The following is a 27,774-nucleotide window of genomic DNA, read 5'->3' as shown; positions in this document are numbered from 1 at the left end:
CTAATCGCCTGGAGATGATAGCTGTAGGAATCTATGTTATGTCTTTCGTTTTCTATGGAGAGGCATTCTTTCGTACGTCGTACATCCTGACCTGTGTGGAGCTATACCTCGCTGTTGTTCACCCCATCACCTACCTAGGGCTAAAAAATGCACGTGGGGCGTGAATCATCTGACAACATACAGATAATAGGCTCCCTCTGACAGTCATTTGAATCACCAAACAACAAATGCATAATCAAAAGAACAGGTAAAATGTTAGAGGAGTCTTATCCCACATAAACAACTCTGTGTGCCAGGCTTCCTGCACGTTGAACAGGCTAGGTAACCAGACTGCACCAATGTGATTTGATTTGCCTACAGACCCTGGTTTCCTGAATCAAAGTTTGTTAAGGAGCTTCAGCTAGACGTCACTCACACTTTGTCTCACACTTAGTGTTTCTGTACATGTGAGGACCCTTATTGACATAATTCCATCACATATAAATGCCTAATCCCTCCACTAACCCTATCAAAAACCATATTCTACGCTTAACCTTAATACCAAGTCTTAACCTTCAATGAAGTGGACCAGCCAAAATGTCCTCTCTGCAAGGGTTTAAAACTTAGGACTTAGTCCTCACAAAGATCGCAATACAAGCCTCTACCCACACACACACACACACACACACACACACACACACACACACACACACACACACACACAGCAAAAAGGTGCTGTCTGGCTGACATTTTTAGATTTGAATACAAACCTGTTTGTTTATATACCATCTGAATCCTGTCAAATATTAATCTAAATGGTTCAAGCCATTGTTTAGGATTGGTGTATTGCTGACACCCATTCCACTGAACCTACTCATGTTTTAATTGTACACATTACTGGATATGTCTGTCTTTATTAGAGCTCTACCACAATGACTGTACATTAGCTAACATGATATTAATTAAAATGCAATGGAGTATTTTCCAATGAATTGATAACATTTGGTGGTGTAATGTAAATTTCGTTTAAGTGCTAATTAGCAACCACAATTGTTATGTTTCAACTTGTTTGGTCATTAAGCTGATTAAACACAGCACTTCCAAATGACTAATAATGATGGCTGGGGTCATGGGGTCATACAATTGTTTGTATTAAAGTTCACTGTCCTCTATGAACACACAGTGTGCATGACACTGCTTGATTTGAATGAACACCTGTCTGTGTTTGCAGGTCATACGAATCCTGTCAAACGTGATGTATTGAAACATAGCTATTACTATGGAAAAATCAATGTCAGTCTAAAAGATCGATTAAAAAAAAGATTTCCACTTATGCCTCCTTAACTGTATTAAACGGCAGCCTGATGTCAGCAGTCAGTGCGCTTGAGACACGGGATAAGGACAATCAGATACACTACTGACAAGGTGGGTGTTCATTAATAGGTTAATGATTTTCAGTTAATATTTTACATCGCCTAACACCGTACAAATATTTAAGTTGGTCTCTTCTTTTCCCACCACTGGAGACTTTGGCTACAAAAACACTATACATAACCAACTTCTGCTAATGTTTTCTCACTTTTACAGTTAGTTTTAAGAAGTCTGTTATTCTCCAAATGTGTGTGGATGTAAAATTCAGTTACTGGTTATCTTGTATTAAAAGGAGACAAACATGATTAGTCCCTCGAAGGGAAATCCAATTGTTTCACCCTGTTATTATACACATTACACACACAGGTAAATACACACACATGCAACAGAATATGGAAACTGTCTCAGCTTATTTCAAAGACTTTCAAAACGCCAAATTACTTGCTTTAAATGATTTTGTTTATACAATACAAGAATTGTCAAATATCAACTCCATAAGGCTGCTCTCAGCAGACAGATAGATCCAAAACTATGAATGTTTCATATTATTTGCGAAGTTCAAGCTGCATGCAAAGTTAGTTATGTTAGTTATGGGTAACATACATGCCATTATTTTTGCCTTAATAATGATTTACCACCACAAAATAGGCTTACACTAGAATGGTCAGGTTGGCAACCGATTGCTTAATGTATATTTCTTCTTGTTGCATTTAGTGTTGCATGAAATATGACCAATGTGTTTTGACTATAGCTAAGGTTTTCCTGGGATAGTGTGCTTCTGGAAGAATATTCATTCCTAATTGCTACATTATCTGGGAGACTCCAATTTTCAATACAATTCAATTTTATTTATAGTATCAAATCATAACAAGAGTTATCTCGAGACACTTTACAGATAGAGTAGGTCTAGACCAAACTCTGTAGTTTACGAAGCCCCAACTATTACAGTGGTTGCCTCAAGAGCAAGCATTAGCAGTAGCTATTGCGACAGTGGCGAGGAAAAACTCCCTTTTTTGTTAGGAAGAAACCTCGGACAGACCCAGACTCTTGGTAGGCGGTGTCTGACGGCACCAGTTGGGGGTGTGATGAATGGTGGCAATAATAGTCATAGTAAAGATGGTGGAACAGTGGCCACAATGGTAGTCGTAGTAGTTCATGTCATAGTAGGGCACAGCAGGACGTTACGGGGTGTAGTGTGGCACAGCAGCCTAGTTGGATGCGGTTGGACGCAGCAGGACGCAGTCGGACACTGCAGGGAATCGCAGAGCGTAGCAGGGTGTAGTAGGTCCATAGCGACAGCTGCACTCAAGACCCCGGTCTAGGTGCCACCCTATTCCAAGGCGATATTCTGGGTGAAGAAGAAACATAGGGACTCTGGGGAGAAAACTCCCCAGAGCTAGGTTAGTAACAAGCATTTCTAGGACTAAGATGCACACAAAAGGAGACAAGTGAAAAGAGAGAGCAGCTCATTGTGTCCTTGGAAGGAAGGAACTTTCCCAGCGGCAGTCTAGAGTTATAATAGCATAACTAAGAGAGGCAGGCTAAAGAGAGGGGCCCTGGACCGGGCTCGTACTCTCCCCTGCCGGAACGGGCTGTACTTCCTGCCTCCCTCTACTCTACTCTACTACACTGCAACTCCTCACTCCATAACTATAAGCTTTATCAAAGATGATGGTTTTCAGTTTATTCTTAAATGTGGCGACGGTGTCAGCCCCCCGAACCCAAATTGGGAGCTGGTTCCACAGGAGAGGAGCCTGGTAGCTGAAGGCTCTGGCTCCCATTCTACTTTTAGAGACTCTAGGAACCACAAGTAGCTCTGAGTTCTGGGAGCGCAGTGCTCTAGTGGGACAATAAGGTACTAAGAGCTCTTCTAGATATGATGGTGCTTGACCATTTAGTGCTTTGTAGGTCAGGAGAAGGATTTTAAATTCAATCCTGGATTTTACAGGAAGCCAATGCAGAGAAGCTAAGGAGTAGGGCTTCAAAGATTAATCTGCAACTACTTTAATGATCAATTAATCGGTTTGAGTGTTTTATGAAAAAAAAAGGTTAAAATACTCTGATTTCAGCTTTTTAATTGTAAGATGTTAAATGTGAATATGTTCTAGTTTCTTCTCTCCTCTGTGACAGTAAACTGAATATTTGTGAATCGCGGACAAAACAAGACATTTGAGAATGTCATCGTCATTTTCCATAATTTTCTGACATTTTATAGACCAAACAACTATTAATCAAGAAAATAATCGACAGATCAATCGACAATGAAAATAATCGTTAGGGACTGTTCGTTATTTAATTAAGGGGCCACCGGAGGAGTTTTGTGGCCTCTAACCTAAAAAGACATGACCTCCCCTCGTCAGTAATAATTTTCCTATGACCCTCCAAAATGATTTGAAAAAGAAGCATGACCCTCCCCTTATGTGCTAGCTTGCGCTTAGCAAAGATATACAGATGCCATTTGATTGTTTACGGCCATGATGAACATGAGTTAACCTCTGCATTCTCATCTTACACATCACACTCCTCTGTTATGGTGTGGTGGCCATTTCAGTAGATTTACTCACTAACATTGTTGTGAAAACACAATAAGCATGGAAACTAAATGCACACTTCCTGCATTACTGCATTACTTCAGATACTAAGTTACTCCTCTAGTAAACTAGTATTCATTTGAAATAAAACAATAAAACATTGAGACCATTCAGCAAAGGACACTTTATTTTTAAAGCAGATTTTAAAGTACATTGTAACAATTTAACAATTCGCCCTTATGAAATCCAATCGCGGCACGGCTGTCTTGGAACGCAATAGACAGACGTGGCGGAATGCCCCGACACTTAAATTCAACTAAAATGTAACAGTGAACAATCAGTGTTGGACCTACATTCTGTTGAGCAAAGTCCAAACGCAGAAACCAAGCGCAGTCACACCATAAAACCTTAAAGTGCCCATATTATGAAAAAATCACTTTCTGGGATTTGGGGTGTTATGTTGTGTCTCTGGTGCTTCCACACACATACAAACTTTGAAAAAAATCCATCCATGCTGTTTAGAGTGAGATACAGTTTCTGAATGTGTCCTGCCTTCAGTCTCTGGGTAAAAGAGATGTTCAAAATCGGCACGGCTTGTGACGTCACAAGCCGAAATGAGCAGGCTAACCGCAACCATTAGCTCGTAGCGTTAGCATGCTAACGCTATGGCTAACGCTAGCATGCTAACGCTAGCATGCTACCTCATTCTCAATAGCAAAGCACTGCTACAACACACACAAGTTCACCATAATCTACAAAAGAACTACTTACATGTGCGCCCTCATTTAGAAGTCTCCCAGCTAATCCTGCCTTGTAACTGACCAAAGTTGTAGAAACAGCCTTTCTTTTACTGTCTATGGAGCTAGCTAGCTGACATGATCTACATCTGAGCTACTGGGCATGTGCAGTGCAATCAAAGATAGTACAGAAGAAGAAGAAGAAAAGAGGTCTCACTCTGTAGCTAAAACAGAGACCAGCTGAAAAGAGGATCTGCAGCAGTGAGAGAGCACTGCAGTACAACAAAAATATGGTGTTTTTTGAAAATTAAACCATGTAAACCTATTCTGGTACAACCTTAAAATACAATTATGAACCTGAAAATGAGCATAATATGGCTGCTTTAAGACCACAAAGATCCACAAAAAGGGTCACAGTGTATCCAGCAAGGCCGATACGAGCGCCACATTCACCAGCCAGCTCCAAACAGGTGAACGAGGCCTCTCCACTTTGCCGTTTAAACAAAGTGGAATAAACGTATAAAAGTCCAAATCTACACAAAACCTACAATCAATTAGTAAGCTGACATCACATGTATATACATGGCATTTAGGAAACCTTTATTACAAGGTTGGCACGGCAAGTGTCCAGACTAGTGCAACAGTAATTTTCGTTTTTTTGTGTCCTGCTGCTCCCATCGTCAGCCAGGTAATTTTTTTTTTACTAAAGCAGTATATGAAATCAGATATATTACCTATCACCATTTAGTTGTTTTGTGTTATTTAAGATATTTATAAAATATCTGGTCATGCCAGATATAATTAATTATTCCACAAATTTTTTAAACAATGCAATCACCCGTTTCAGCCACCAGGGGGTGCTCTGCCCCCCAGCAAACTCATGGGTCAGACCCGTCTGGTAGCGAAGGAAGGCCGAGACTAAGAGCTACATGAAAAAATATGCACCAAACAAGCCACTTTGAAATGTTGCTTTTTTCATGAATACAAAAGTTGGGTGACCCCCCCCCCCCTTCTAGACTAAAAAATGTTGGATGACCCTCCCCTCAACAAAGAATAAAAAGACATGACCCTCCCCTATTTTCCTCCGGTGGTCCATTCCATAAATACCGAACGGTCCCTTTTTATTACACAATACTTTTTCTGACCTTTTTGAATCCCCTGACAGATAACCCATATTACAAAAAAAGACTAAAACTAATAAAAACTAAACTAAAACTAAGCATTTTCAAAAAATAAAAACTAAACTAAACTAGTAAACCCGCTTTAAAAACTAATTAAAACTAAACTGAATTTGAAAACAAAAAGTCAAAACTAAATAAAAATAAAAACTAATGAAAAATGCTAAACTATAATAACCTTGATCACACCACAAAGGCTATGGCTCTGATAATGAGGATGGACATATTTTACATTTTTCTCATAATGAGACATCACTTTATTCCAGCTGGGAAACCTCATAGAAGTATGCAGCGAGCATCTTGATCCCTTGAATGTAGTTGGTTCTGAAAATGGAAAGATAAAACAGTGATGAGCTTGTTTAATGGGTAAATAGTTGCCTTTTTCACAAGCTGCAACAGAATGGTAAGTCGTGAAGATCATTCATAAAGATTAAAGTTATTGCATCTCATTTTAATTATAACGTTTGGGTGGAAGAACTTAATTTGGTACTTAAACTATCACTAAATTCAACATACCGTAAAACAAAATGTGGACGTGACAGACAGTACTCAGCCTTATGACAATCTTTCCTTTAGCCTTCATTTTAACTGCTCTTTAATATTTTATGTAAAGACTTTGAATTGCCTTGTTGCTGAAATGTGCTATACAAATAAAGCTGCCTTGCCTTAATTAAATCATTTATTTTCCTCAATATTACATGTAAATTTTTACGTGATTATTCTAGTGACACTAGACACTGAACTCCTATGAGAATATTTTAACTCTTTGGTTTCTGGAGATTCCCCCTCTCTTCTCAATCACAGTCATTCAGGTAGAAAGGGAAATAAGGAGAAGTGAAGCACTGTGACAGACCTGTTGAGCTTTTCATTCTGGGAGTGAGCTCCATCATCAGAGGATCCAAGAGGGAGCAGCATGACGTTACGTCCTGTGGCCTCCTGGAAGGTCAGGGTGACGGGGATGCTTCCACCCTCACGGGTCAAGTCAGGCTCCACACCAAAGACTATGGCACAGCAAGAGGAGGAGAAAATGGGTCAATATGATTTTAGATTCAAGATTAGATTCAACTTTATTGTCATTCTGCGGAGTACAAGTACAAAGACAACGAAACCAGAAGTGCAAAAAAAAAGCAGAAAAGTGCAATGTGATATACAAAGTATAGACAGGTGGAGCATAGGCAGGACAAGAAATATGATAATGTATAAATATGGCTATGTAATATGACCAATGTATGAACAACATGTACAGATATGTGAAATGTAGTGGCAGTGACATTATACTAGTAGTAATAATTATATAGATATAGACATATGCAGTGTATTAACAGAATATATAATAAGAAAAACAATAAATATGGATATTCTGAATGAACCATATAGACATATGTACAGTATGTACAGCTATGTGCAGTGTGGTCACATTATAAGACTAGTAAGAATAAGTGTATGTGAAGGATGGATAGTATGAAGAGCAGTAGAATATGGCTATGCATAGCCATATGAGTGAAGAGGGTCAAAATAAAAAATAAAAATGTCTACAACATGAGGGACGGAGTGTAATAAAAAAAAAAAAAAAGATTTCCTTATCCATGATTTTCATTTCACCCAAATTACAAAAACATTTCCTGCGTAAGCCTTTGTGGCATCTTGACATCAGTTTTGTTTGTGGTTTAAGGGTTTGAGACAGGCTTTTGTTATCACTAACTACCTTCAATAAAAACAAATGGAAACTATGTTCTGCCTTTTAAAAACGTCTGTGGATTACTCTGAGTGACCAGGACATTGTTTCTGTAAAGACGTACTACTTTTGGTTTTCGGTGCTTTGAGCCCCACAAACAAGTGACTATTTCAAAACTTTGGCGTACAAAGAATGAAACTATGAACATGGCTAGCTAACAGGGGGGTAAGTGGGAAGTATGTGTTTTGAGTGAACTAATCCTTTAACCATATCCATCTCTATTGGTCTTGCATCACTCAGCCTCTGTACCTGTCTTCATGGCCTTTCGGCCAGCCATGTAGTGCGGGTGGTTGAAGTCAGAGACCCAGGCCTTGGCTCCGTTGTCCATGTACACCTTCAGTTTGTTGGGGCTTTTCAGTTCAGCAAACTTATTCTGCAGATGATCAATAACCTTGATAATGAAAAAGAAATGTGAAAAAGTTAAATTTAGTAATTATAATAACTAATATATATAGTATATACCTATTCCTTGTTTTCTGCCTTGTTTTTCCCACTTGGGAAACAAGGAACAACTATTGTTAAAAAATTGTTCTGATTATTTTAAACATTCTTTTAAGAATTATTATTATTATTAGAACTACTAGTAGTGGCAAGATTATCTTATACAACTCATTGACACAACTCCTCTTGACAAGTCACGGATTTTTTGTCAAGAAGAATAGATCCAGTAGCTTTTTGAACCATTTTTTTTTATCTTAAGAATTTAACCAATTAAGGCTGCTCTGTGAATCTGCTTTACTTGCAAGATTTTAGCTGTAGGTTCAATATTCTGAGAGTCATCTTTGTGACACACTACCACTAATTCCCTCGAGTGGTTGGCAAAGTCATCAAGTTTTAAATTCTACTGGCAGAGGCTTAAATATGTTCCACACCACAACCTTTATTGGGTTCCAGTCACATGAATACTAGCAGATGACAGAATTATAATCACAGTTAAGATATTTCAGGGTCTACCTTTTCCTCCACAACTTTGGGGTCCATGTCGGGGACGAGGCGGATGGAAAACTTGCCAATGACATTGCAGGGGATAACAGTCTTGACTCCTGCTTCAGAGAAAGCTCCCTCAATACCATGTAGAGAAAGACATGGATACCTCCAGCGGTGCATCAGGACTTTCTCCTACATGAAAAAAAAAAGAACAGTACGATTAAATTACGATGATTAGCCTGGAGTAATCCAGAGTAGTGCAACACATTTCTATCTTTGAGTGATGTAGAAACAGAAATCGATGCCTTGCCTTGGTGTCATATAGTAGGCGTTCGACTCCAATGTCTTTGCGGTATTCATCCAAGTCAAAATCTATTTTCTCATACAGCTTTTTTTCCTCATCTGTCAGAGGGGCCACATCATCACTTAGCCCAGGAACCAAAATATTCCCCTTATTGTCTAAGAGGGAGCCTGTTAAGAAAGCCACAGACACAATATTTAAACTCTTTGACGATTTAAACCCTACAAATGTCTAAAGTGCAGTTTAAAGAAACTGATTTTGTCTCCAGTGTTTACCTCTAAAACTGCATTAAAATTTGTTTTATGAGATTAAAGTTCAATTATCAGCTTCACTTGCCCATAAGTGCAATCAGGTCGGTCATGGCTTCATGAACAGAACCACCAAACACCCCTGAGTGTAGGTCCTTGTCACTGCAATGCACCTATAATTTAAGAAAGAAATCTTTTATTGTGCTTCATCAAAATACAATTTCACAAAAAAACGTATACTGGAATAATTGCATTACAGTGAAACTAGATTTATTGTTGCCACAGTTTAACTAAAATGCAAACAGAACTAAAATCAGACTTTACCTCAATAAAGAAGCAGCAGATTCCTCTCAGACCGTAGGTGATGCAGGGTTTGGTCTTGCCGAGCCACTAATTGTCAGAGATGCAGAAATAGTCCACATCGTTTAAGAAGGAGTCTTTTTGAGAACACACCAGTGTATCCAGGCCCTCAGAATCAGACTCCTCCATTCCCTCGAAGCAGAATTTTATGTTGATGGGAAGCGCCTGCAACAAGAAGAGAGATAAGGCTAAATTTATCACCAGGCCTCACTGTACTGCCCTTCTTTGTATTGTACTTATTTTTTATTTTATTTGTCCCTTTCTCTGTTCTTTCTTAATTTGCTTTCTTTCTTTCTTAATTTGCTTTCTATCTTTCTTGCATTATTTTTTATTAATGTAATATGATGATGTGTTGACCTGCCAAGGGACTACAGATGAAAATTAGCTTTTTTGCTAACTCTGGCACATTTACATTTTGAGTGTAAACAAAAAATGTCAATTAATGTGCATTGTCCCTTTTAAATAAACAAATAAATAAATAAATAAAAATAAATCACCAGGCCTCACTGTGTTAACATTTTAAAGATCAGTAGGTTAAAGGTTTATGGATTTTTTAATGGTAAGTTGAAATGGCGCAAAGAAACCTTCTCATTTGGAAAACATATTTTATGTTAATCCTGATCATAGAATAAATCCTGGGTGTGTTGACTGAAGCTCCTTAAATAATGATCGGCATGTCCTACAGTATGTCATTGGGATTGTTTCCCTTCAGACCAACAGTTTCCATGTTTAAGGGAAAAGTAAAGGTGATTCAAAACAACACGCAGGTAGCATGACTTGGTTTAATTATTAAGTGACGGCTGGATAAGACATAGTTGCAGGATCAGCCCTGTACTTTAACACAGAGATAATTTATTTTTTAGATAAAACACTCCTTGTCACAATATCTGTGAATTTAATAATTAATAATTTCATTTATACTTTTTTATTAATCCCCAGTGGGGAAATTACAATTTACACTCTATAGGTCCTTTTATATGTACAAATGGACAGATGTCAGAGTGAGGGAGCTGCAACTGCTGAACAGGCACCCTAAGCGGTTGGGGGGGGGAGCCTTGCTCAAGGGCACCTTGGCAGTGCCCAGGAGGTGAACTGACATCTTTCAAGCTACCAATCCACGCTCCCTAATTCGGTCCGTACGGGGACTTGAACCAGCTACCCTCCGGTTCCCAACCCAACTCCCTACGGACTGAGATACTGTATACAAGATATGGATTTAACCTAGAATTATCATTCCATTGACCATCTACAAATTCCAAACAATGTTAATGTGAAAACGTCATAAAATAAATCACCACACCTAGGTATATTTTCGCTTACCAAACAACATTCCATCCAGTAAAGTTCTGATTGATGTTGATGTTTCCCATCACTGTTCAACCACACCTAATGTGCTAATAAGGAGCTTCAGGTTATTTTTGGAAACACAAAACCACACCAAAATTCAAACAGGTTTGATCTTATTATCTTCACGGTAAAAAGCTCTGTAACACCATCATCAATGATATTGGCGGGCTGCACATTCAGTTGACTGTGACTACACCTCAAGTCTTGCTACAGAGGTCTGGTCCTATATCACTCAAACTTTGAGCTGCTGTTGGACCAACAGGAAGGTTTGATTACTTGAAGCATGATTTACTACTGTAAACTGGATACTGCAGATGTGGTTTTGGCAACTCTGCCCCTGGAGCCAATTTAAACAGTTTGTCCCTAATCACAGTGCCCGTCGGAGGGTAAAGAAAGACACAATAAGTTAGAGATGAAGCTGTGGTGGGAACTTTACCTGTTGGATCTTCTGGTAGGCCTCAATGCAGTTAAACCAGGCCAACACAGGACCTTTGTCATCAGTAGAACCTCTTCCATAGAGCTTACCTGCAAATAAAAAACACAAACAGTGTTTTAGTTTAAAGTCCTGGGCTTTTATATGACATCAGCAAGTTATTATTATTATTATTATTATTATTATTATTATTATTATTATTTTTACGTTTCTAGTTGAAGTATGTTGCCCCTAGGCTGGACGCTGACCTGGGGGAAGTGGAGGAGCAGATATATGGTGTCTGTCACTCTTTAGCAACTAAACAACTGGATAGTAAAACATGACATAAGCAAGAAGAGGGCTGAGCAGACAGGAATGAGACAGGAGGAAGTGGATGTGGCACTTTCTGTCAGCTGACTATCACCAGAAAGTACACAAGACCATTTGGGTAGCACGAAAAAAATCCAACAAATAAAAAAGAAAGAGGTAAAAGAAATTGTATTAATCCTTTTGTCATAAAAAAATAAACTACAAATATACCGTCACTGGCCACTTTATTAGGTATACCTTGCTAGTACAAGGTTGGACCCCGTTTTTGCCTTCAGAGCAGCCTTAATTCTTCGTGGCATAAATCCAACAAAACATTGTGCTGGAAACATTCCTCAGAGATTTATCATATTAACATGATAGCATCACGCAGTTGCTGCACATTTGTCGGTTACACATCCATGATGCGATTCTCCCATTTCACCACAACCCAAATGTACTCTGTTGGATTGAGATCTGGTGATTGAGGAGACCATTTGAGTACAGTGAACTCATCATCATGTTCAAGAAACCAGTTTGAGATGATTTGAGCTTTGTTTAAACAATGCTCAATTTGTACTAAGGGGCCAACACCACCAGCCTGAACCGTTGATACAAGGCAGGATGGATCCAGGCTCTGACCGGACCATCTAAATGTCGCAGCAGAAATCGAGACTAAACAGACCAGGCAACGTTTTTCCAATCTTCTATTGTCCAATTTTGGAGAGCATGTGCCAATTGTAGCCTCAGTTTTCTGTTCTTAGCTGACAGGAGTGGCACACGTTGTGGTCTTCTGCTGCTGTAGCCCATCCGCTTCAAGATTCGACGTGTTGTGTGCTCAGAGATGCTCTTCTTTATCCCTCAGTTGTAACAAGGGGTTATTTGAGTCACTATTGCCTTTCTATCAGCTCAAACCAGTCTGGCCATTCTCCTCTGACCTCTGCCATCAACAAGGACGACAGAACTGCTGCTCACTGGATATTTTCTCTTTTTTGGAATGTTTTCGTTGTGCATTAAAATCCCAGTAGATTAGCAGTTGCTTGGTTTGAACTTCAGCAGATTGACCTGACTGTGACTACATACCTAATGCATTGAATTGCTGCCATGTGATTCGCTGATTAGATATTTGCGTTAACAAGCAGTTGAACAGATGGACCTAATAAAGTGGCCGGGGAATTGACCTGGTTAATAAGTGCTGATACCTTACAAAGGGGTTCACACACAGTAGAGTTAAGTAATTCTGTTGTGTTGTGTGATGGCAAAAATTACATTTAAGCATGATTCTCTATATTATTCGTATAATTTCTTTTTGTGTTTCTCTCACAACGCTGGAAGGGAGTTTATCTCATTCCCACATGTAGATTGCGTACACGAAGTCTGGAGACGAATGCGTACAGGCCTTGTTTGAACCGATAAAGGTACAAGGTCACAGTAAACTATCTTTCTGTGAAGATCCAGTGTTCCCTTGCTAGTTCGAGATGTACGGGGTATGTGACCCCAGGGTGATAGTGGGGCAAGAGGGAAGAGACGCAGAGGATCCAGGGTGTCTCTTATGATTTAGATTGTATCCTGTGTTCAGATATGCCTGTAAGAAATGCCAAGTCATGTGTAGACCAGAACGTGTGGTTATCACTCCCATTTCCTCAGTGTTTCTGTTCACTCATTGAAGACACTTTTCCACACGGGGCTGCTGTGCCTTTTGTGAAATCGTGTTACTCCTATATTTGCAAATACATTTAATAAAATACAAAAATCTAACTTGGTTTAGTCCTCGACTGTCCTTATTTTGTTTCACTTTCCTATTTTAAAACATCTACACCTGCTGCATCGAAAAACTTCTACCACAGTTGTTTAACGCATGACAAATACACCTTCAGAGTGTAAAATTATTATAGCATTTTAATTATTGTGTAGATTTTAATGATTCACAGTAACTAATTTAGGAACGCTGGCAAGTTGGTTAAATAGCAGCCAAAAATAAAATGATAAATATGGGAAATAAATTGATCCAAAAAGACTGAACATCTGTCATCATGTAATACATTCACTAAGTAAAATGCTTCACGTGAGCCATTAATGTATTTTTGTTAAATACAACAGTACTTGTTCAACTTGATCTGCAAGGTTTGCAGATAAGTCCTGATTAAGAGAACAACTCTACCCTAAAGCATGAGGTAAGTAGGCTGGACTTTGGCAATATGCAGCAAACTGTGATATGATTGCTAGTTCAAAGCTGATAAAAGCTCAAAGAACATATACAGAGGTTACATTTAAGTAGAGATGGTAGTAATAGTGAACATACTAAATTACCAATGTTATTTCATTCTGTAGCCTGGTCATGGCTCAGTTACAGTAAACTACATTTCCCTTTACCTGTCCTCTTTGGTTCTGCCTTCAGGCCTTCTCTGTAGGACATGTTTATTTCAGTGCAATGTGATATTATGTTTGCCAAGCCAAAAAAGAAAGTAGTGTAATCATAACATGAAAGCTTGAGAACAGAAACCCTGAAGTTAACCACACCACGCCTCGTGTTACATGCCAAAACAACATCCCAGTCTACTTCAATAACTCCCAATGAAGCTGTTTGGATTTTAACTGACAAACTTTCCGGATCATATGAAAACAGCTTCAGGGTAATTCTGTGTCAAAGAGAAACCAAAACACTTCTGCTCTCACCTTCTATTTCTACCAGAGTGAAAGGCTCTGTATCCCAGCCATCATCAATCTTAGCTGGCTGGACATCAAGATGGCCGTAGATACACACCGTCTTCTTGCCCGGGCCTGAACCCAAACTACCCAGGATGATAGGCGGCAGGGGGATCTCCTCGCCACTGGGAAGCTGCATGCACAAAGAAAAATAACAGCCTACATTTTAATATGAGTTAAGGTTTTTTTCAAAACTGGCCCATTCTGTTAAATTAAAACCTAAAAACAGAACCAAATAATCAAAACAGTATACGTAGGGAAAGCAATGAAAAACCAATGTATTAAGTCCACAACATTACACAGCACACTCTTAAATACCGTCTGTTTGCCGATGTCCACCATCTCCACTGTTCCCCCAAGATTCTTAATGTCCTGGGCTGCCATCTCCATCATCTTCTTGATCTCCCCGCGCTTCTCTGGCCAAGCAGACACACTCTGGACTCCCACCCAGTCTGCGAGACGCTAGGAACAAGAAAAATTCACATACATTTCAATATTGATTTTAACAAGAAAACATGATACATACAGCACATCCAAGTTTGAGAAGTGTAAGGCTCACATTTTTGTTAAAGCTTAATTCAAAACTGCAAAGTGTAGTCAGAGTGAATGGGCCTTGAATGTACATCAGGGTTCCACAAAGTTTTACAAAAGCAACATGTCACTGAAACTGATATGATTTCATGTTGTCTGGTGGCTCAACTTTCATTTGAAATGACATTTGGCACATTCTCTAACCCGGAGTGAATGAGTTACAATGCTGCTTATTGTTCAAGATTAACATCATTTGGATGCAATCTGATTACCACGATGATTAGTTGACCATAACTAGGGCTGGGTACCGAATTCAATACTTTTGTCACCGAACAAATTGCCTCTAAAGTATCAGGTATCAAAAAATGCCTCGTCATTCAATACCCAATTTCAATACCTGAGGAGTAAATCTCATCAGTGTCAGTGAGCCAATCAGCATGAGGCATGCTTCTACCAAGATCTAATAACGTTTGTGATTGGCTGTCTGATGTTACATATCGCAGAGGCAGGCAGGATAAACGCTAGGTTACATTGAGTTTCCACAGGCAGCATTTTTCAACTGCAACTCCACTGTCGTTGGTCACATGCATTGACATGCAGCGGATTCCAAACAGAATTGTGTCACCACAAAATAGTGCCAACGGTGTACACGTTTTGGTGGTGTCGGGTGTCGCTGCGTTAATTTTCTAAGGTATTTTTCCAATCACATACTTTGCTGCTTAAAAAGTTGTGTTTTGTTATTTGCATACAGTGTTTCTGTCATTTCTTCGTGCACCATGGACCGTAGAAAGAAACTGTTGATGGCATGCTATCTTTTTACGAAAAAGAGAACTGCCCACCAAGCTAGTGGTTTGTCATGCTAAAGTGCTAACGTTACTAAATAAAAAATATATAATGTAACGTTACTCACCAGAAATGCCTACTGCCTGGGATACCCTTTGGCAAGCTTGATTTTTTTCTATTAACAAAACAAAAAGGGAACTCGCCTATCACATTAATTCATTTTTCCACCATTCTGATTCAGGTTGTGGTTCTGTTAATTTTTCCGTTTTTTTATTTTTGGCGGAATTTCAAATATAGCGTATTGTATACACGGGAGAATATATTGGAGGCACCTTCGTGAGTCTGCACTCTCATTGGCTACCGCATTGACTCTGAGTCAACTTTGGGAGAGAGGGGAGAGCGGTGAACATCTGGGGACTTTCGTCACCGTCAGCGGAATTCGCTCACACTGCTGTTCCCATAGGGAATGAATTGAATCGCTCCACTCTGCCGTTATTTCAGCTGCCTGTGGAAATCCAGCATTACGCAGAGCTCACAAAGTAGGAGCTGAAAAATAAATCAAAAGATTTGTTGTAATTTATTTTTGTTGTATGAATTGGAATCAAAAAAAGTATCGTTTAGGAACCGGTATCGAAGTCACAGTATTGGTATCGACATTTTTTGAACAATACCCAGCCATTACCGTAACAGCAGGAGGTCATTAAGGGAGTAAACTTACATAGAACTATTACATCAAAACACTCAGGATGAGCTTACCTGCACGTACAGATCCTGGTTTTCATCCACATAGTTAAAAAGCGCTGTGAGATAAGCCATCTTTGCCAGCAACAGGAGCTGAGGGTTGAACAGGCAGAGTGGAGTGAGACGAGTGTACCTCCAGCCCTTTGCAGTCATATTTGAGGACCAAAACCACGCCCTCCTCTAAATCTGCTGACTACTGCTCTTCAAATCAGGATGTTGAGGTGGTGCCAGTTTTGCAACATTGTGGTCACAGCGGACAGCCCCATTACTTTGTGCATCTTGTAGTTTATATTAGTTACATGATGAGTGTGAGACTCAGTGCCATCAGGAATTTATTTATATTTTTTTTATATATAAATATATATATACACACATATATATGTGTATGTATGTATGTATATATATATGTGTATGTATGTATGTATGTATGTATGTATGTATATATATTAGGGCTGTCAAACGATTCTTTTTAATTGCGATTAATCGCTGAAGGTCTATAGTTAATCGCGATAAATCGCATATTTTATCACATGATTAAAATTCTATTATTTTGCATTTCAGAACAGTTTTTAAGTACATATTAACAACGGAAAGCCATTCTTAACAGTGTATCTTGATTGGGAATCCAATGAATGCAAAGAAAGTTACTTTATGAACTTGATTTTAAGATTTGTAATTATTTATTTACTGTAAACAAAAGAAAAATGTGTGAATCTGTCATTATTGCACAATTCCTCCAAGTACCTAACTAAAAAACTAAAAATCCCTATCCTTACTAGAGTCAATATAGTGTTTAGTAACTCCTAAATAGGGCTGTCAAACGATTAATTTCTTTTAATTTCTCTGAATTTCTGCGATTAATGCGATTAATGCAATTAAAAAATGTAAAAAATTAATCGCATCACGGCGGCCCTTAATCGCATCGCGATTAACGCGTTAATGCTGACAGCCCTAATATATATATAAATAAATTTCTGATGGCACTGAGTCTCACACTCATCATGTAACTAATATAAACTACAAGATGCACAAAGTAAACTTCGACAAAAAATATGTACTTGTGCAATATAGTTCATATTTACTTATGTAGTATATGACCATTCTATAACTTTCTATAAACTTTGCTTAAAGGTTTGTTATAAGGGAGTCCTATGAACTTTACCCTACATTTACTGAGAACATCTGGAAATTGTTAACATGAGCAGAGGTCCCCCCAAGACAGAAGAGACCTTTTTTGGAGTTGTGCCAGATAACAGGCATTGATTGGCTAGTTACCTGATCCAATGATATACTTACAAAATTACGTCCTATGTTGATACAATGCATAGGATATATACGTTGTTCACACAAAGAAAAGAGAGAACGACTTTTGGAAGAATTTGGGTTGGTCGTTCTCCAAGCTCTCTGCAGGAATTTGTAAAATTGATGCTGAATCTTTGCTTGTAATAAACCTTTTTATAATCAAGAACAGTGTCGGCGGATTCCTCTTCATACAGCATCACAGCATTACTATTTAAGACACCACAATTTTAGCGACGAGGATGGGATCGGTTGCATCTCCCAGGTCATTGTTTCATCATGGGCACCCAGGGACTGACTCCCGCTGCATTGGTCGACTATGAGGTGAGCTTTCTCACAGATTTGGGCGCTGGTCAGTTCATGTGTGGCTCTGTGTGTGCGTTGAGGGATTGCACCGTGTCGAACCTGTGTGTGTTTTGTGTAGTGATTGCTGTGTGAGGGGGAGGTTCCGTCTTAAATTTATTTGCGTTAAAATCAACGCAGACAGAGGGAAGTGTGAGTTAACATATGAGAAATAAGAAAAAAACAAAAGTTAGAGAAACAGAGGAAAAGGAAATTTAAGTGAAGAAATAGAGAAAAGGGAGAAAAAAGTAAGGGATTAAGGAATATTCACATAGACAATGTGAAAAGGCTTTAAGGAATAGGCAAATTGGATTAAAGAAAACAGTTTAACCCTGGCCAGGGCAATTTGGCTTAAACAACATAAAGAAAAAGGAAACAAGAGAAAATAAAAACAAGAAGTAATAAAGAGAAGATAAAAGGAATACAGAGAAAATAAAAGGAATACAGAAAATAACAGGAAAGATAAAAGAATAAAGAGAAAATAACAGGAACAAAGAATAAAGGATAACGCCGTTAATCTGATAAAAAGCCCTTTGAAAAAAGGTGATCTTAGGATGGGCCGTAGTCTTGAACTTTTATTAGATGAAAAGTTTGAGCCAGTTCTGAGAACTGAGGTGTAGACTAACAGTTCAATGGTAGGTTTGCCGATCGATTCATTGTTGACGAATAATGTCCGAAGCAGACTTCCCATTGGACTTCTATATCTAGGTAGCAAAATAATAAGGAAAAAGAAACAAGAACAAAAAAGAAAAGAAAAGAACAATACGGCGGAAAGCAAGCTCTTTTTAGGAATTACATGCATGAATGATGTCGACTTTTGTGTGTATGAGAGAGAGTGTGTGTGAACAGCGGTGTGTGTGTGAACAGTGGTGTTTCTGCTGTGTGTGATAGGCTGTGCATGCGTCATAAGGATCCTATATTAGATAGATATATACATATATGTTTTGGTTGAAAACAGGAGTCATAGTTATCTGTAAGGAAAGATATTCTGTTCATTATGGTTAAAATATGAGTCTCTTTTTCAAGAGAACGTTTTCAAATATGTTAAAATGTATGAGCCTTCTTTGGGAGGACTTTTGTTTAATAATCTTATGAGTCTTCTTCGAAGGAGAACGTTTTCAAAAATTGCTAAAAACTTATGAGTCCCCTTTGGAGGATTTGAAAATAGACTAGACTATAGTAAACATAAGAAGCTTCAAATTAGTATTTGTGCTTTATGTGTTGTGTTGGTTTGTTTTGTCCTGTGTCATTGTTGTTTTAATGTGGTCTGTTGAAGGGAAAATGGAGAGACAATAGGTCTGTCTGTTGAGGGAATTTGTAAGAATCATTAAGTTTTCTCTGATTTCTTTGAGATCGTTTAAACTGCTTTATGATAGCATATTGCTATTTGCGTTATCTGCTGCTTTGAAACTAGTGAGATTAAGAACTTTTATGTTGAAGTAAGCTGAGTGATTCTTTAGTTATTCTTCTTGGTTGAGTGTGAGCCTAGGTGCTGTGGAGTTCCTCTCACTGTGAAATCACACTGTTGACTGATCTGCGCATGCCCAAGAATGCTAGGAATTTTTCACAGAAAGTTTAAGCCACTCCTTACCTGCACTTAAGGGCAGAGACGAAGCGGCTGAAGAAGAAGGGGGGTTGAGTGCAGCTCAGTAAAACATTAAAGTGGCTGTTGCTTGACTATTTAACTATTTGATAGGGATCCATCAAATTTATAAATGAGAGTTATGTTGATGGATAAAAAAAAAAAGAGAGAGAAAATGTCTTAAACACCTAGAGAAATGGCATTAGAATTTGAAATGTCCTTCTAATTAGGAAGCCTTAACTATGCTTGCTTCTGTAGCATGAAAAGAAAAATTGGGAGAAAAATTTGAGAATAAAAGTAGGATAAATAAGGCTCAGGCCTGAAAGAAAAAGGAAAAAAGAGAGATTAATAGTTGGCATAGGTGATTTGCTGGAACTCAAATCAGTGATTGATCACCCTGGATTAAGAAAAGTCCAGCCTCTATACCTCTATTGAAAGTAAGAGATGAGAGGACTGATTGAAGGGCTTCAGGATTGTCACCTCTGCCATTTTAAAATGTTGGACCACTTGTTTTGAGTGGCGAGGCATCTAAAATGATTTTACTTTGAATAAAACAATTCAAAATTTGATAATACTATAAGGTTTTTGATTTTGCTAAGGTTCTCCACTGTCACATGTGGTTATGTCATTGCACCAAGGAAATGAGTAGCATTTGTGAAGGTGCAAAACAGAATGAATGAATCTGATTCCTGTGAAGAAACAGCGAGTAATTCAATCCTAATGAAACAACAGACTGAGTTAATAATGGGTAACTATTGTTACAAAAGATGGTCAGGAAAGCTGAGAGAAGAAGTGTATGCTGTAGAAAGGGAAAAGAAAGTTTTATTGGACAAGAATAAAAAAATGCATGACTTTAAGAGAACGTTAAGTGTACAATAAGGTACTAAGGTGGTTAAAGACAGAGAGAGTGTTGTGAAAGTGACAGAAAGACAAAGAAAGAGATAAATGTACTTTTGAATTAGGATACTGGAGTTCATACTAATATTGTTGTTACAGAGACAACTGTAGCATTGGGGTTACAATCTACAGGAGGGTAAACATTTAGATGAGAATAGTAAAAACTGCTATACCACAAGCACAAAACTTAGGGAAAAGAGATAAATTATGTAATTTTCAGGAATGACTAGTGGTAATTTTCAAGACAAATTGCTTTTGGATATTACTGTAATCTGACATATCATAATAAATGAATTAGGATTTGTGTAGAACAAACATATTTTTCTACATTGTTACTTTTGATACTTGGAGTACATATTGTTATGATACTTTTCTTACTTAGGTAATATTTTTGTAGCAACATTTTGAATCAATGATGTCATAGGTTAGAAGCAAGAAAACTAAAATGAGTATGATTAAAAGTACAAGTAATGCTTCTCGGAGGTGTTGTGTTTTGTGTTTATTCAGTGTGCCTCGATGGATGTCAGAGCAGACCTGTCTCACTCCTCTACAAGCTGATTTGGTAGTCAACTTTGGCCCCATCCCCCACCCACTTGCACCAGAAAAGCATCTGCATCTGGAGCAGCAGAGAAGGAGGGGCGACAGATTTACAACTGTCCATGGTTAAGTGACTGAAGTGGACACCCAGATGGCTCTCAGGGCATGACCAGAGACTGACATTAAAGAAGTAACGTTACACATGCCTACAAAGTACTTTGGTGAAACATTCACAGATGAACTAATAATTGAGAAGCTGAAACAACCATAAAGATGAATCCAAGCTCCAAAAGTAAGAAGAAATTGAAACATCTGGAAACTAAGGGCAGACTGAGGTTTAGCAAGACAAAGGATGAAGATGATGATGATCAGAATGATTCAGAAGAGTGTTATGAAAGTGAAGATGGAGACAGCGATGGAGATTTGGAGAGCAGAGAAGCTACAGGATTTCATCCTGCAGCGTCTAGCATAGAAGAGATTGAAAGAGACATGGAGCGATGTGTATCATACTTGGAGAAGCTGAAGATACAGAGGGACGAATTGCTGAAAAAAAAATCCCGAAAAATGGAGAAGAAATATACACTGCGCTCAAGAAAAGGAAAGATAAGCGGGAAGATGCTGCCAGTGTTCATTCGAGGACAGAAGTTGGAGTATAAGCCTTTGCAGAACACTGATATGTCAGATATTCTTCATAAGTTGCCTACTCTTCAAGAGGGAGCACATCCTTGGATTGCAAAGTTGGAAGAAATTACGATGGGAACACAGTTTGCCATAGGAGATATCAAGAGACTTTTGGCTAATCTTGTTGGGATTCCAGCTATGGGAGAAATCTTCCAGAGAGCAGGACTTAATCGACATGTGGGGACTTCTGTATATGATCCTGAGTTGTTTGCTGCAAGTAGAGGTCGTCTGTGGAGAGCGCTGAGAGATGCATATCCAACAAATGTGCATCCAGACAACATTTTGATTGAGCCATTGAGACAAGAAGAAAAACCGAGAGTTTATGTGTCAAGAGCTTATCAAGTGTGGAGAAATATTACAGGAAATGATCCAGATCTGAGCCAACTGGAACAGTCAATTTTGCGAACCAAACTGCAGGAGGGGCTGCCCCAACCAGTAACGAGTAAACTAGCAGAAGTAGTGGGACTTGGAAGTATGACAATAGGTGTTTATACAAATCAAATAGCCCATCAAGTGAAGCTATATAGAAATGAGCAGAAAGAACAAGACCAAGAAACTCCCAGAACACTCAATCAAATACAACTGGTGGAGAATAAGAGGAAGAAGAAGAAGCAGGTTTTGGTTGTGCAGAATCAATGCCCACCAAATCAACAATTATCGCCACAATTCCAGTCAAGCCAGTTGCTCCAACCACCATTAGTGGTTCCAGTTGTTTTATATCCAGTTTGTGGACAGATACAGAACTGGAGAGGAAGAGGACGAGGAAGCTTAGGCAGAGGAAGAGGAAGAAGATTTGATTCATACTCTATGCAATCTCCACAAGCGTGTTTTAATTGTGGACAGGATGGACACTTTGCCCGTGAGTGTATTAGACCAGGAAGAAACTCCAGAGGAAATTACAGAGGAGGACCGGTGAACCCTTATAGGAGTCTGGAACCAGGATTCTAGAGATGCCCAGAAGATCTGAAAAGGGGGTGTCAGCTGATGTCATCAGGACCAGAAAGAGATCCAACAATTGAGGATCAGGACAGTCACAAGTTGAGCATAGACATCAGTAGACTGACCAGAGAAAGAGGGAGGAGTGAGAGAGATCGGATTTGCTCTGACGCATCGACGCATTGACGCATCAACACATAAAAAGGAGGTAATGCACCGACAAACACACAATTTGAAAATACAATTACTCTAAAGAAGTAATTATTTTTGCTTTTAAAATAGAGTTACTCCTATGTGAATACATCTATGTGAAGGGTTGAGACAGACATCTAAATTAAGCAACTTGGTATGAAAACCTTACATTTTGTCAGTATCTGGTGAAATCTATTCTGTTAAATTTGTAATGACTTTCCTGTGACAGCTTCTAACAAGACTAGTGACAAATATGTTACTTTGGTTGGTGTGTCAGGAAATGTTAAAAGAACATTTCACTGTTTTATTTTTGTGCTCCAATGACATAGGCAACTTTTGAAGATGTTTCTATTATTTGAGTGTTGCCCAGATAATTTATTGGGAAGTGATCTCATGTATGAATTTGGATTGGATTGATGTAAAGTTGTTACAAACAGCAGATTGAGAGTGCTGTTCTTAGAATTTGGTTAAAAATAAGCTTAGAACAATTGTGTGATTATAAGCTAAATAGCCTGACATTAACTCCCAATCACAGATATATTTTAGTCAAATTAAAAGTTGTTTGCATTGGTTAATTTGTTGTTTATAGTGTACCAGTCATTTGTTCATGACTTCTCTAAGATTTGCGAATGGAAATCAGTTATTATAGCCCAATGATGGATCAGCATCTTTTGTTATTTATATAGAGGTTTAGAAATCTGATTTGAATTTCACTAGTCTGCATATGTGCAGTGGTGTTAATGAAGTCTGTAGAGTTAAAAGGTAAAATAACTTACAAAAACTCCAGAGTGAAGCTCTGTAGTTTATTGAATTTTGATAGTGATTACAATTGGAGAGGAACGATTGTTCTGCATATTACATTAGCAAGCAGACTTGGTTTGTCTTGTGTCTAATTTAAACAGGGATGTCACATAGATGAGGTTGACAGAGTTGGACATGAGGAGATTTATTACACCCACTATCTGGTAACCAAACAGTGAAGAGAGACTTTTGTGTGGTACTTTGTAAAAAGCAAGTAATTACATGCTACAAAATGATTGGCTAAATTTTGTTTAAACTGAGGGTTTGGTTTACTGTATGCTTTTTTCACATTTCTTTGAATATTGTAGTGATATTTAGTGTTTTCTTATTAGTCGAAGGGGGGAAATGGAATGTGATTCATATTATCATATATTATTTTTGATATAGTTATTTTTTATTCTTATTTGATGTTAAATGGAATGTGATTCATATTATCATATATTATTTTTGATATTGTTATTTTTTATTCTTATTTGATGTTAAATGGAATGTGATTCATATTATCATATATTATTTTTGATATTGTTATTTTTTATTCTTATTTGATGTTAAATGGAATGTGATTCATATTATCATATATTATTTTTGATATTATTAATTTTTTATTCTTATTTGATGTTTTTAATTTTCATGTGTTGTTTTGCAAACGATACTGGTCAGTGTTTTCTTTTTTTCCAGAGCATATGGGGTAATGTGCAGAGGGAGATTCAGATACAAATATGGACAATATGAAGGAACTAGGAGACTTCTGAACCAGGATGGTGTGGATCTGTTCAGATTTCACCACATCAACATTACTGAGAAGCTGCAATGTAGTGGACTACATTCCTGTGTTTGTCTGATATATATATATATATATATATATATATATATATATATATATATATATATATATATATATAATATATATATATATATATATATATATATATATATATATATATATACACACACATGTTTGCAGAGCAATACATACTTTGTATAATATTCTTGCATCAATTGTTTGAAGAATGATGTTTTTTGTCATGGAGTGAATATATGGAGACCTCAGATGTTTTTCTTTTTTTGTTGACGCTTAGGGAAATGGGGTCTAGGCAGGAAATAGAAGTCCTTTTTCAGATCCGAAGGGTCGACCTGCCTGAATTTGGACATTGTTTTGATTTTATTTCATTTTCTGAGGTTTTCACATGTATTTGCTTAAACCATAATTCTACATAAATTGATAAAGATTTATTTTCTAATTGATCTGGAGTACTAAGGTGGTCGCCTAAGGCAGAGGGACCGTGAGAGAGTTTTCCTATCTTGATTGATTGATGGCTATTTGGAAAGAAAGCTGCCAGATGGGTTTTTCGCTCTCACACTCCAACGATTTCATTTTGTTACACTCTATAAGTTTGTTTACACCTCGAAAGTTATATTATAAGGAACATGTTATAATGAGAAATGTTATTCCTACTCTCCTTGTTTTTCGAGACTTTATTAAGTCTCGAAGGGGGGAAATGTAGTATATGACCATTCTATAACTTTCTATAAACTTTGCTTAAAGGTTTGTTATAAGGGAGTCCTATGAACTTTACCCTACTGAGAACATCTGGAAATTGTTAACATGAGCAGAGGTCCCCCCAAGACAGAAGAGACCTTTTTTGGAGTTGTGCCAGATAACAGGCATTGATTGGCTAGTTACCTGATCCAATGATATACTTACAAAATTACGTCCTATGTTGATACAATGCATAGGATATATACGTTGTTCACACAAAGAAAAGAGAGAACGACTTTTGGAAGAATTTGGGTTGGTCGTTCTCCAAGCTCTCTGCAGGAGTTTGTAAAATTGATGCTGAATCTTTGCTTGTAATAAACCTTTTTATAATCAAGAACAGTGTCGGCGGATTCCTCTTCATACAGCATCACAGCATTACTATTTAAGACACCACACTTATACACACTTCAGTTAACAGAACATTACATATCTACATGTATGCCATACCAAAAATGTAACACTGGAATGTGCACTTTAACATTAACTAAAAATCGCAACTTTTCATGCAAGACTGATTGCCTAAAACAGGCCTGGAGCAGATCAACAGATCTCTAGCTAACTGTGAAAGCAGAGCAGCTAACGTTAGGTGACAAGTCAGACTGATAGCTAACCAGCTAACTTAATATTCCCAAAAGTAGCAGGTAGCTGTCTAACTTAACGTTACACTGAATCAGAGCTAGCCTTTTTCTGACTCATATTCTGCTCTGCTCATTTCTGAGACGCATAAATAAGCATTAAAACAAAACACTGTTCCTTTTAAAGAACTCACTCCGTGTTAATTCTCATAGCCTACAGCTGATATCCACATGTGACTCTTCTCACCGGACAGAGACTTCTTGTGTTTCCTTATGACGTTGACACATATTTGAAGCGTTGAAATGGTTAAATGTTTTAATTTACGTACAAAATGAAATAGACAAGATAGACTTCTCATGAGTGGGCACAAAGTGGCTGTTTGATTGTTTTCATGGCGCAAAGAATTGTGGGTCAGCGGCAGATGCTTTGTCATGTTCATCCATATGGTCCAGAAACAGTTTAAAGAGGAGAGCAAGCCTCTCTGACAGATCTGAGAAGGGCTCTGATATAACAGTGGTGGAAGAATTACTCTAATCTTTTACCTTAAAGTAGTAATACCACAGTCTAGATATTCTGTTGTAAAAGTAAAAGCCATGCATTTAAAATTTTACTTGAGTATATAAAAGCATCAACATGAATTTAAGTACAAGGAAAAGTCCACATTTTGCAGAATTGCCTATTTCATAATAATGTACTGTATATTACATGTTTAGATTATTATTATTGATGCATTAAAGTGCCCATATTATGAAAAAAATCACTTTTTCTGGGATTTGGGGTGTTATGTTGTGTCTCTGGTGCTTCCACACACATACAAACTTTGAAAAAAATCCATCCATGCTGTTTAGAGTGAGATACAGTTTCTGAATGTGTCCTGCCTTCAGTCTCTGGGTGAGCTGTTCAAAATCGGAACGGCTTGTGACGTCACAAGCCGAAACGAGCAGGCTAACCGCAACCATTAGCTCGTAGCGTTAGCGTTAGCATGCTAACGCTAGCATACTAACACTAGCATGCTACCTCGTTCTCAATAGCAAAGCACTGCTACAACACACACAAGTTCCCCATAATCTACAAAAGAACTACTTACATGTGCGCCCTCATTTATAAGTCTCCCAGCTAATCCTGCCTTGTAACTGACCGAAGTTGTAGAAACAACCTCTTTTACTGTCTATGGAGCTAGCTAGCTAGCTGACATAATCTACATCTGAGCTACTGCGCATGTGCGAGTGCAATCAAAGATAGTACAGAAGAAGAAGAAAAGAGGTCTCACTCTGTAGCTAAAACCGAGACCAGCTGAAAAGAGGAGCTGCAGCAGTGAGAGAGAGCGGTGCAGTACAACAAAAATATGGTGTTTTTTGAAAATGAAACCATGTAAACCTATTCTGGTACAACATTAAAATACAATTATGAACCTGAAAATGTGGATAAGATGGCTGCTTTAATGTGTCATCACTTAAACATTGCAGCTGGTAAGTGTGGGGTTAATTTTTAATTTTTTTTTTATATATAGGCCTAAAAGACCTCTTACGTTATATAGTGCTGGGTAGCTCATGAATTTTCCCCTGTGGATTAATAAAGTATTTTTGATATAGACCCTTTGCAAACACGTGACCACGACCACGTGACAACGCCATGGACGGCAAAATCACCGGCAATAACAAGCTAAACAGTGTATAGGCGGCTGCATATATGAAGAAAAAAAAATAACCCTAAAAAAATTCTAACAAAAGGTTTCTCAGCTGTTTTTTGTAGTATATTGTCCTTAATAACATACTAAAAGTTTACCAAAGGTTGACCACTAGAAAGGTGTAATTTTCAAGATGGGGTCCAAGATGGGCAGGACGCCTTTAAAAAAGCTTAAATCCTTCAATATTTGACCTAGCAAAGTAATCTTGGTGTCTAACCCCATGTTGTCTGGGTCTATGAATCCATTGGACTTGTCTAATTTGCACTGACATGATTACATACTTATGGAATACATGATGTTGTGAGATTACTGTAAGGTTGTTTGGGGTGAAACAGAGATGTAAACGGTTTAGCCTATGTCTTGTAACTCCTACTCAGTAGGTGTTTTTGGACACATACCCTTTTTTTTGCTAAAACACAGACTTGACATTACATTTAAAAGTTATTTAACCAGTACTGGGCAGGCCTTAGCTCTGACCTTGTCATCGAGCAGACATTGATGCAATCCTTGA

The 27,774-nt window shown here is 38.0% G+C and overlaps 1 protein-coding gene across 1 annotated transcript; it reads right to left on the bottom strand.

Moving 5' to 3' along the window:
* Nucleotides 1-5,982: 5,982 nt before the first annotated feature.
* LOC116052110 (cytosolic non-specific dipeptidase-like) lies at nt 5,983-16,467 on the bottom strand. Its single transcript, XM_031302626.2, is given in 11 exon segments — nt 5,983-6,120; nt 6,650-6,797; nt 7,781-7,922; nt 8,486-8,650; nt 8,769-8,929; nt 9,096-9,180; nt 9,332-9,532; nt 11,151-11,239; nt 14,109-14,271; nt 14,457-14,600; nt 16,209-16,467. Coding segments are annotated over 11 exon segments (1,503 nt in total). The 5' UTR covers nt 16,347-16,467; the 3' UTR covers nt 5,983-6,053.
* Nucleotides 16,468-27,774: the final 11,307 nt, after the last annotated feature.

The sequence above is a fragment of the Sander lucioperca genome, chromosome 17 (assembly GCF_008315115.2).
Source record: "Sander lucioperca isolate FBNREF2018 chromosome 17, SLUC_FBN_1.2, whole genome shotgun sequence".
NCBI lineage: Eukaryota > Metazoa > Chordata > Actinopteri > Perciformes > Percidae > Sander > Sander lucioperca.
This window is presented reverse-complemented; position numbering and strand designations above follow the sequence as displayed.